Below are 12,369 nucleotides of genomic sequence, written 5' to 3'. Positions count from 1 at the left end.
ATGCATGGGTTACTAAACACACATAAATACACACACACACACACACACATTCCAGTGAAGTTACACGGCTCTCTGCTTGTGATGAGAGCCCAGGGCGCATAGGAGATCAACTCTACTGGGTGCACTGGTCATCTGCCCTTCAAGCACAGAAGAGCCAATTAGCTCAAGAGCTCAGCTCCACTGGGTCACATTCAACAGTACTCACTATGCAAATTACAGACAAGGAGTTCAGTGTGTAAGGAAGCCCAAACACATATACACACCTTCAGTATTACTGAGGAGATAGCCAGAGCCTTCCTGGGGCCTCAAAGAAAGCCAACGTGTCAACCTTCTCCATTCTTCTGCACTAATCTTTGTTCTGTTTAAAACATAGCGCAGGTGTGAGAATTAATGCCAGGGATATTTCCTCTCTTCAGAGTAATTTATTTAGGTGAAGCCAATGTTCTCAATCCTCTTACGGTATAAAGAGATTACATTTTCAGCTAAAAATCTACATTACTAGCTGGAATTAGCAGTGCTGTGAGCCACTGCAGTGACAGTGTTTCAGTGTCTATGAAAATCCCCAGCACCAGAGCCCGGCAGGCCTGATAACAGGCAGCGAGTAGAGTGAAACAGAGAGCCCCAAATGAAACACCAGCAAACACCGGCCGCCACTATGCAAACATGCAAAAGTGTGGCACGACGGGGAGCTGCAGCATGAGATAAGATTCCCAGTGCAACAGTCTTGAAGAAAACCTGCTTTCTGTCTTTTTCCCCTTCCTCTCTCACACTCTTTCTCCAAGCACAAATTCCCTCCTTAACCTTTCATTCTCGCCTCGCCTCCTTCCTTTCCTTTACCCACTTTTCATCCTCTCTAGCTCTCTATTCTTTCCGTCGTCTCTTTAGCTGCTTTGCTGCCCAAAGAGGAGCTGAGCCATGGATTCCCTGAGCCAGCTGTCATGTTAAAACTTTAATTCCAGCTAAATTTCACACTCAGAGGCTTCATCTTTGGTTGAAGGAACATTAAGAGCGAAGCCTTCAGATCAGATTAAGATACATAATGCATGGTGTAGAAAAAGTCAGGGGGAGGAAATGACTTCATTGACTTGGTCTAAACATTTTGACTCCCTTTACTCATCCCGGATGCTCCTTTTCTATGTGTTTCTGACAACACAGAAGTAGATGAATTTTCATTTCATTTTCCTTTTGCAGCTGCTGCAGACACACAAAATCCTTTCCAATGTCAAATTGCTCAGTCGTCCCAACACCAAAGCATGCACAGCCATACTACGTATCTTACCCTTCTGTCACTGCCCCAAATATACACACAGCAAATATGCTCCCAAGCCAGGGCTCATGCAGATGTAGAGACACACATACACAAGTGTAATACAGTGAGAACTCCACTCACACACAACAACATCAGAATAAATCCACTTAAGATCAATAATTCACATTTCTTAAAACGCTTTAATTCTCTATAGAAAACCGAAATGCAATTTCCCTCTCTGCTTTGTCGGAAAAGTTTTAGAACGACCAGACGCTCGGGAAGCGGAGGCATCACAGATTATAAAGGCATGCTGTGCTGAAAATGGGACATTTGAGGAGAGAGGAGAGGAGCAGAGAGGAGAGGAGAGGAAAGGAAAAATTGTACATTACATCCTAGTAAGGATACACTAAAAAGAGCCAAATGTTGTATTTTATAATGTTGTAATATATTGTAATGTATGTCTTATAAGAGATGGATCTCCCATGTCTCATGATTTATTCATGAGACATGAACCCAACGTGACCCTTTTAGCTTTTTCTCATGTAACAAAATTATAAGAATTAATTACAAATCACATAAACATGCAATTTGTTTGAGAAAATGCAAAAGCTTTATTTTCCTTATGGGTATAAACCCCCATTTAAGTAGTAATTAAAGAAAGAGAAAAAAAGACAGTTGGGGTTATAAAAATCTGTCGAGGGGTAGGAGAAAATAGAGATAAGAGTGACTAAGAAAAGGCACAGGGAGAAAAGAGAATGAAGAGAAGCCGGGGGAGAGCATAGCACAGATAAATGTGGAGTTTAAAGGTGTCTTTTGTTTTTTTGTTTTTTATTGTTATTGCCGCCCTGCTAATTGGGAGTCTGATTTCACAGTGTACCAGTTGAGATGGGAGTTGAAGTGGTGTGAAGCAGGAGCCACAAACCTATAACTGTCAAGTGGCCTTTCAGACACTCTGCACAAACTGGCAGCACGGAAAATTGGAAAAGGGGTGGAATGGGAAACTATGCTGTAGTTACAGAACCAATTACAAGTTTGTGCGAGTGGAGGCTACTGTACGTGTCTACGTGTATGTGTGCATGTGGCTACACCGCTACCACTTCACAAGATATATCACTGCCGAGTAAGGGCTAAGGTGATTTAGTGGGAAATGAAAAAAAATATCCAGGAAATCATAGTTGATGTTTTTCCAAATACTTGCTATCATAAAGAAATCCGAAGAGAGTAAAAATGAATGGTTTTATATCCTCCACACATACTCCTTAAAGTATATTATACAGCCTTGATATTTGATTGCATTATGTTATTTAAATAATAATCAAAATCATTTTGTTCTAAAACGATGGATGATTGAATAACTGCATCAGATTCTGCTTTTTGTTTGAAGAGATTGTTAAACAGGATGTCTATCTGTAACACACACACACATATAGAAAGCCTGGGAGAAAGAAAGGGACAGCTGCCTCCTAGGCAATTCCTGTCTGTACCAGCTTTATGAGTTTCCACTAACACACTGCACACAGGGCTATAAGACATGTCAATTAAAAAGATTTCAGTTGAAAGATTTCCCTCCCTTAAAGACATCCTGGGATTTCTATGGTTGTGCCACCAGTGGGTATCATTAACACACAGGAAATCCATTTTTTCTTTTGATCTCTTCAATAAAAATTCACTGACAAAATATTGAAACTTGCACTCATTATGCTGGCTTGTTAAATCGAACAAGTCTGATGTAATAGAGCCTGGAAACTGGATGCATGTATGGTAAGCATGGCAACAATGTAGTCTAAACACCGTGCACAGAAATTCAACTTATTATACTTGATTAGTTTGTAGTCCAAATCAGCTGTTAAGATATTATGGGGGAGTACCTTTTTATGCTGACACCATCAAACATGAAATGCATATGCACTCAAAGACATACCACATGTGTTATGTTAACTGATGATTTTAAGTTATTGCAGGTGTGATAACGTGCAGCAACTTAAACTTTTAATAATCTCTGTTTTAGATCTGTGATGTTGTGATGCGTTGTCCTGGTAATACCCTGCCTCTCGCCCAAAGTCAAGTGGGTCCATCACCCTCTGCAACCCTGAGCTGAAAGAGATTTAATGCATGTGAAATTACTCTTCCTTTTGATGTATTTTCTAAATAATATATTTAATCGCCACTTATATGTTGGAAGGTTGTCTTTGATCAGCATCACAGTTAAAACTTTGTTGGTTAAGAGAAATACAGTTAGTGGTAAATCTAATGCACTATAATTACAGACCTAGCTTTCCAATTATGGATAATTAAGTAACATAAATGACAGTGTGACAACCTGACAGAAACCTAAATGTAGATGTATAATGCTGTGTTTTAAATAACTGCATATACATCTAAGAGTGATAACCTTTGTGCAGGGTGAGGCAAGGATATACACTGGCACATGTTAACTGTTGCTGTGTGAAACAGACACACACAGGGCAGTGAGCGCCAGCACGTTTATGGAAAACTGAGAAAATTTACATTTTTAGGGTTTTAAGTCACTGGATGACTGCTCATTAAAGTCACACACAAATTTGGGCAGATTTACCTCACTACTGTGGGAAAATCTAATGATAGCACAAATTTCTTGGAAGTAATTGAATTCTCAATGTATGAATCAGACTTCCCATTCTGAATGCTGTTATCAGGTCTGAACACTGATTGATTAAAACACCACTTCTCCTAGTTTTGCTGCAAAGTTCTATGGTGGACTAACTTTGACAACCTCTCATCATAACCTAACCTATAACCAACCTAACTTCTTCCTTGAAAAAGACCACTATGTGGGTGTGCGGGGCCCTAAAAGAGAAATGGAGAAGCCAATTAGATAAAAGCACCTCATTCCCATGTGTCTTTAGAGGGTGATGAAGATGGGTAAGAGACTTGAGAAGACATGGCTAATGAGATCTCAGCCACAGTTCTTTGGAAGTGGTCCTTTTTTTCACTCCTCTGTAAGAATAGACTCTTTTAAAGGGAGAGATCATTGTACATTGCTGGATAACTTCTTATATCATTTTTAATTTCCCTTCTGAGGAGGAAATAGTATATATATAATATATATATATGAACAAAAATAGCTGGACAGACACTGTACATGACCTAGGAAGATGTAAAGCTATACAAAATAAATTAAGCTTATATGTAGATAATCATACTGCACTCTGATTAGCTTAACTCCTGTCACAAGAGCTCCTGAGTCCTGCAGAATCAGTTTTCAGCCAATAGTTTAAGTTAAATTATGAGCATCTTTACATTCAGTACAAGTATGAAAACATTCACTGGTCTAAACTGACTTGTTCAATTGATCACTTAGGTATAATTCTGTTAGCTCCTGGGTTTTTTTGTTCCTCTTTCCACACAAGACCTTGAAAGATTTACAGGCCAGTTCAAATCACTGAACCGTGAGAGAATTATCTGAGAGGACGACATGTTGTCACTGCCAGCAGCTCTAACCAAAGTTCCCTAAAGCCTTAAACTTTGTTACTGACAAAAAGAAAACTTAAATTAGCTACCAATTCCATCAGCTTTAAACTGGTAATGCTTGTTTGTTGCTTTTATTCAACAAACACATCACCATTAAGTGGTACACATAACCTACAAAGAATGAGGCCTAATCCTTAGGTGGCTCAGTGTTAATGAATCTGTTTATTTGCCCAAAAGTCTCTAAAATCTTTTAAAATCGTGGTTTTACTGTGCAGCGCTTTGTCCTGCTACAATTAATCCCCTGAATCCCAGCCCAGGATGTGATTTGTGATCTGGAATTGTGAACATGACTTAAAGATGGACAAAAAATATCCAAACACAAATCACAAATCCTCTAAATAGCTTGAGCTCTATTGTTCAATCTATGTAATTAATTAACCATCTTAGTTTGATTTTTAAGCAACAACATCAAAAATGTAAAGGTTCCAGCTTTAAAAATATTATAATTAGGTACTTTTACTTGTTTCACATACATATGTGTGGATGTCAGGAATCATATATCATTTGTGTGTTAAAAAAAACATAGTAGTTGCGGCTGTGGTTCAGTCCAGTTGAAAAAGAGCAGGTTCATTCCTTAGATGAACCTGGTTAGTTGGAGCAGTTTGTTTAAGCTGTTCCTGAGTGAACCAAAAAAAGTGAGCTGGTATAGCTGGCATTTGATTGGAGGGTTTCAAAGTTTGAATTTCTTTCATTATTATTTCATTTAGTTAGTAAACCAGTTTCTTTATGTATTCACCAACTGTCTTTTGGAGATCCTAACACCCTGCAGTGTGCTCCATCAATGCCTCCATCAATAGTATCAACGACAGCTAAACTTGGAGAAAGTTTCAGTTATCTAGTATTGATTCAAACTGGACAATAGATGCAGGTTTGATCGATATCTTGGATATCTGCAAAAGCTGGCAGAATAGAGACTTGTTATCTGCAAACTCCAAGCATGCTGTTCTTATCCTTGTGCTTTTATTACTGCTCTGCTGAAGATTAAAATCCAGAATATTCCCCTGATTCAAATCTGGACTATTTTAGCTTTTATCAAGTAAAAGAAAAAAGTGCAAACACTGCCTCAAAAACCACACATCACACAGGTAAATGGGCTGCATTTATTTAGGTGTTTTCTAGACTTTATACTGATCAAAGGGATTTATCCATACTCATGACACAACAGGGGCATTTGGGGGGTTTAGTGTTCTACACGAGGAAACCTCAACATGGAGACTTTTTGGTTAATGAACTATCAGCACATGACCCTGAGCATGGCCCCAGTATAATTTCATATTGTCTAATACGGACATAGATATATGGCTTTTAAAATTGAGAAGAAAATCCTTTAATATAGCAAGAATCTTATCCCCTACATCACATATAATCAAAGAATCCATTTATGCATTTTAGTTTCTGTTGTATTTTATATACGTATATGCTTTTCTTTGGCTAATTTTTCAGTATGAATAAGCTGTGTGTCTAATTTCCCTTTTGAGAATAATCACATCTTCTTACTTGTAAAATGTGTACTGAAAAGGTATTATCCACATTACCTGGTGGAACTCCCTCTGGTGCTGGACAGCTCCCACATCACCTCCTATGGGCAGCTGCTCCGACAGCTCCTCGTCCTTGGCCGTCAGCCATTCTATGATCTCCTGCAGGGAGAGCTGCAGTTTCCCGCTGTTGTCGGAGAAAGCCTCTAGCCGCACCCTGCCAGCACACACAGCAACACATTGCTTTAGCAAACAGTAGGATTTTCCAACTCACCAACCAAATGCTGCAGATGACATTTGGTCACTGCAGCCTATTTTCCACAATAGCAACATGTTTACATGTTTTCTTAGATAACGTCTAAACCATTCATTAGCAGCGTCGCTTGAACTTGCAATTCAGTAATGACTCTTATTATCAACTGCATGCCATGTTATTTTTCCAGTAGTCACCCGGGTATTTTTCCATTTGAAGTCCAACCTTAAGAGTCTAAACGTAAGTAGCACACTGTCCAAGGTGAAATGAAAATATATTTCATGAGAAATTTGCTTTTTCAGGGATAAAGAAAATTGTAGCTTTTCTGCAGCAGTGATATGAATTAATCCTTAAAAGATTTTTGAACAATTCCAACAGATGGCCCAATTTATGCTGATTACTTTGTTGTTCCTACCAGATGGAATACATTATTAGGACAATACTGCAGGAAGTACTTTTTATAGCTACGAGAATGGTGAGCAAAGGGCAAGTAATAAAGGAAGACAGACTGGTTGGTCAGGCGTACATCCTACAGCAAGATAACAACCCACTAACATTTGAATAAAAGAACTAAATGGTAGGTCTTAAATGGCACTCAGTCTGGTTTGGTGTGAAGCGGACAGGTTCAAAAAGGTCAAAGAATGTTCCCACAAATGTGTTCCTCTATCTTTAATTTTTATTCTAGAAGAAGAGTCAAAACTGTGTTTAGATGATGAATAAGTCAAAAACATATTTAATTCTAAAACAAGCTCAGACAACATACCTTTACATAATCTAAAGATCTAACACGAGCATCTTTTTTTTAACAGCTTGGGTTTATCAATTCTGAAGTAAGCTTCAGATGGTAATGTCTGGTTATCTAAGCTAGAGAGGGATAGCATGTGATAATTTAAAAGACAACTTATACACAGAGGTAGCAACAATATGCCAAGGTGTGAAGCATCTTGCCTGCAAAAGTACTGCTAGGAGGAAAGACTGCTACCAGGAAAACATGGACATAAAAATGCAGAGTTAAAATACTTTTAGCACCTTTTAAGTGTTTATAAGCAAGAAAAGAGCCTTTAAACATATTGGTAGACACATATGATTGAGTATAGAGTAGCACTATATGTAACACTGTATTTCCAACATGAACACAAAAAAAATCTGTATAAGTGAAAGCCTTAATTTCAAGTACAATGACAGCATTACTGGATCCATGGACAGGGTGACGGTGAAATGAAATGACAGTACAATGCTACATTTTCTTTATTATATTTGCTAATTATAAATACTTTTTTTCTTTTTTGCAGTCTTTCAACCTATGAAGCAAATGCATATCAGGGTTTTTTTTTATTTATGTGTTACAAAAAGTTGATGGCAACACTTTTTCAGTATTTAGAATCAGTAAAATTGGAACAAGGTTCTAAATAGAAGCTACTTTCTTTTGGTCTACTTTTGTCTGAAATCAGAGAAGACTTACTGTGTCAAAAATGACTTAAGATTTTATGGTAAATCTGCAAATGCTGTAACTGCTGCAAAATGAGATGCAATACTGGACTATTACGTTTCTTTTAATCAAAGATGCATGCAATGTCTTTTATATAGAATGCCACATGGTAGCGGTGCAAGGTGAGAGGCACAGAGTTGTAGATGACAGCGTTTTCCAGGTTTGCTGAAGTGAACTAGGTTCACATGACAGAGGGAAGTTATCTGTTCGCCACCTGCCAGCAGCATAAGAGATATCTGAGGGAAGTACTGCTTTTGTAGCACAGCTGGCACCGGCAGTGTGGGGGCAATGTGAAAGCTTCCTCGTGTTTCAATTACACACCAGAAGCCAGCACTCAAATATCATTATTCCTGCACATCACAATTTGCCAGCACTGTCACATCAAAGATGATGAGTGGGAGCGAAAGCAAGAGTGAAAAAGACGTGTTACTGCTCACATCTGTAAATGAGAGAGGACTTTGCAAAAATCTAACTTGATTCAGATGACAGTTTATGTGAAATCAAAGCAAAATCTTTAAGATTTTAGCTGGAATCAAATAGAATACCACCAGAGATGAAATTCTGCAAGACACAAGGTTAGTTAATTACATGCTGCTAAATGGAGTTTAAGCAAATGCTTATCTATTATCTTTCAACCTGAACCAACAGCATGCCACCATCGCCAATTCCATATTACTGAGTGAAAAAAGGACTGTAAGGTAATATTATACAAATTGAATTCAGCATAGATGGGCTCTGACACATAAGGGATTAGGTATCACGTCAGGGATGGCAGTTTCAGAAAGTGCGTGTGGGGAAAGCTTCGAGACTTTAAGGAGAAAAAGACGGAAAGGTGAAATCAAGCTTGTAAGTTCACGTTTCAGAGCTGATAGGCCTCTTTGTTCAACCCTGTGTCAGAAAACCTGTGTGAACCAGACCATGATGTCCCCTAGCCTCTTGTTGCCCCTCCAGCTGTACTCGCTGTGGTAATTGAATCAGAGAGGAACTGTTTTTCCATGGCCCCTGACGAAGAGGCTGTCAGTCCATAACAGGCGTGAGGACACACACACATACAATCACTCAGCATGAATAGAATGAGTTTTCTGTTTCAAGTAAGAGCAAACCAGGGCCTCGGATATATCTAAGTAAGGTCATCCATCAAAAGATGACCCTGGCACGTTTGCAGAGAAGCTTCAAAATGCTTCGACATTCACACAAGCAATCAGAACAGGCACGAAGAAACACGCACGTACACAGCTCAGAGCGCATTCGCTGATCACTGCTGCTTCCATTACACACACCGAGGGTGAAACAAATAGAGCGCTGTGCTGGAATGTAATCGCTGTCACATGGTGAGGGCTGCCAAGAACAACTCCTGCCCTGCTAAGCTACAGGGAGGCCAGGCTTAAGGTTTGCCAGTATGTGAGGCTGACTGAAGTTATTTTATCTCAACTGGAAACATCATGATATTCATTTAGGTTTTTTTATGGGTCAGCCTCTGCTGCACTGGATAAGGGGATGCCAGGGATTTTGCCTGTATGTGTCCAAAAAGAGTGAAGAAAGGACCAAAAGAGGAGGAGGTTTGGTGGGTGAGCTCTTCTTACTTTATTTAAACTTATTCAGTCTAGGTTTTGATAGATGATATGGCATCTTTGTGGTGATATGCGGTGTTTGGTATTTGCTCATTTGTTTTCTTTTGTTTGTAATTTGTCTGAGCACTGCATGTGGGGAAAGCTTTTGTTGAGATGTCTACTCCTGGGAAGATTGCGGCATTCTATCAACACACACCTAAATGGCTGAGACCAGCAAACTGCCTAAAACGTCTGCTTTTGCAGAAGTGGTCACTTTTTCCCTTAGTAGCATCTGGCTGCCAGTAGTAGTACCCTCTATATTCCTAAGGAAGCAGTAGGCGTGCACCTAGTTTCCTACAGGATTGCGCAGAGAAAACTTTTTTTTCACACTGAAGAACAAAAGGAGAAAATTAACCAAAAACAAAAACATTTTCTGGGTCTGTTCGTGTTTGTGCTGTGCATAGGCCTGTATCTGTGCCTCTGTCTGAAGCTGCTCAAAAATAGCCAACAGGCTTGATGGCAATGCCAGAAATAATCAATACAAATGGGCTAATGGCAATGCTTGAGTGCATGGCAGACTGCTTCCTGTGTCTGCCCTTGACACGGCACACGCTCAACGTACAGAGTCATCTGCTGGCATCACAAACAACAGTCTAATGATTGAAAGGCAGCCAGTTGCACGAGCACACATGATGAGATAGTCTGGTCTGAATTGAGACCGGTACTCAAAATACCAGATACTGTCATAGTGAAGACTGCAGACCTTTTCATTTCCTGGATTAGCGTCATGCGAAGGATTCATAAGAGATAAAATATGCCACCCAACATTAGAGAGACTGATCTTTGTTGTGAATATGAATAAACAGATTTTTGCTGCAGCAGCTGAGGTAACAATCAACATCCCCGTGTCCTTGAAAACGACACTGAATCATTATCAGCTCATCGCTGTGGTAGCTCTGGAGAAGAATCCCAATCACAATGTTCTGGGTGTAAATATAAGATTGCATTGCTCCTTGGTTAACTTTTTAGTGTAAGTCAGTGTTCTCCCAGGTGAAATAATGTGTTACATGAAAATTAATGGTGTGTGTCGATATTTCTTGAGATTTAACATCTAAAGTAAATAATATGGTCAAACACAACTCCAATTCCCTAATCAGTGAGAAAGATTACAGAGAGAAACATAGTGCTTGGTTCGATGATTAATTCATGCATAGGAGGATATGCTCAGTGTTTCTCCTGATTTAGAAGAGAGTAGCGTGCTAGCGTGTTGCCTCGGGGCCCAGAGAAGCTTTGAGCACAGCCCCCTCATCTCATTCTTTCTCAATTGCAAAGACATTGCAAGAGAGCTGCCAATGTGATGAGCCCTGTTGACACAACCACTGCATTTTTGTTCAATTATGTATAAAGAATTATCTTTTTCCCCAAATCTCCTTTTGGTTTTGAATTCTGCTTTATACTCAATTTGATTGTTTTTACCTTCATAAAATAAAAGATTAACCTTCTTTTTGTTTTCAACCCACTCTGCCATAATTAAATGTTGTAGATAATCAGCACATTAGAAAGCTTTCCACAAACGAACCAAGTCTTACTTTGGATACTTTCATTTTGCTGCCAAAAATGTGAAAAAATTTGAGTCTTTGCATGTTTCAGTCCCACACATCTAACTACACAAACCTTTGGCTGGTAAGTGGATCAGTCTGTCACATTAGCAAAATATAAATTTATGACCTGGTCAAGAAAGATGAGAAGGATCACTAAAATAACCAACTAGAACTTATGGTTTCTTTGTTTTTTTGCATGTTTATTTTTGCAATCTTTATGGTGTCTTTGTGGAATGAAAAGCCAAAACACAACTATAAGAAATCAATGAAAAATAAAATGTTCAGATAAAAGACACCACAACATTTGGATAAGTAATTCAAGAAGTAGTAATAAACAGCTGGGGCTCTTTCATATCATTAGTATAAAACTGGACTTGAACACACCTCTAATTGTCCGTTGCTAAAATTTTAAATTAATTTTCCTCCTGTTGGAGCAGAAACTACTTTCTTGCTCTTCAACTACTTCTACTGTCCTCCTTTAAGTTCCTCGGCACCCACATATCCGAGGACCTATCCTGGTCCACAAACACATCAGCCCTAGTAAAGAAAGCCCAGCAGCGCCTCCATTTCTTGAGGGTTCTGAGATGGAACAGGCTGCAGACTGAACTCCTAGTGTCCTTCTACCATGCCACTATCGAGAGTGTGCTGGTGCACGCCATCCCTGTGTGGTACGCTGGTTGCACAACAGCTGACAAGAAGAGACTACAGAGGATCATCAGAACTGCAGAGAAGGTGATCAGCTGTCCATTCCCCTCCCTGGACTTAATTGCCAGCTCAAGATGTCTCTCCAGAGCCAGGGCAATTATAAAGGACCACCTCCATCCTAACCATCACCTCTTCAACATCCTGCCCTCTGGAAAAAGGCTCAGATCCATCAGGTGCAAAACCAACAGACTAAAGAACAGCTTCTTCCCGTGGGCTGTCAGAACTATTAATGGAAAGTAAGAGTGTGTAAAGACTTCCCCAACACATCCACCCTGACACTGCTGTTGATCATCTATGTCCAATATCTCAGTCTTTCCATTTTTCTGTGCAATATTTTTGGCTCAAGTGCAATTATTTTGGTCCCAGTCTGTTTCAATGTTTCCTACACATACACCATGTATATAGTTCCACTCACACATGTATATATATACACTGCTTTTTATTTTATTCTATTTATTTATTTATTTATTTTCCACCTTCGATGTATATTGGTTTCTCTTTTTCTTACTTTAGCACCTTTGTGGTCCAGCTACCCAA

General features: G+C 39.2%; 1 protein-coding gene across 6 annotated transcripts in view; it reads right to left on the bottom strand.

Annotated features, from left to right (window-relative positions):
- Window positions 1-12,369, bottom strand: part of drp2 (dystrophin related protein 2) — a 168,354-nt gene that overhangs the window by 48,184 nt on the left and 107,801 nt on the right. For all 6 annotated transcript variants that reach the window (XM_019364752.2, XM_013271340.3, XM_005467432.4 and 3 more), the window contains one exon: window positions 6,295-6,451. In XM_019364752.2, the coding sequence (XP_019220297.1) occupies window positions 6,295-6,451 (157 nt within the window). The remainder of the gene's footprint in view (window positions 1-6,294; window positions 6,452-12,369) is intronic.

This window comes from Oreochromis niloticus, linkage group LG2 (genome assembly GCF_001858045.2).
Source record: "Oreochromis niloticus isolate F11D_XX linkage group LG2, O_niloticus_UMD_NMBU, whole genome shotgun sequence".
NCBI lineage: Eukaryota > Metazoa > Chordata > Actinopteri > Cichliformes > Cichlidae > Oreochromis > Oreochromis niloticus.
This window is presented reverse-complemented; position numbering and strand designations above follow the sequence as displayed.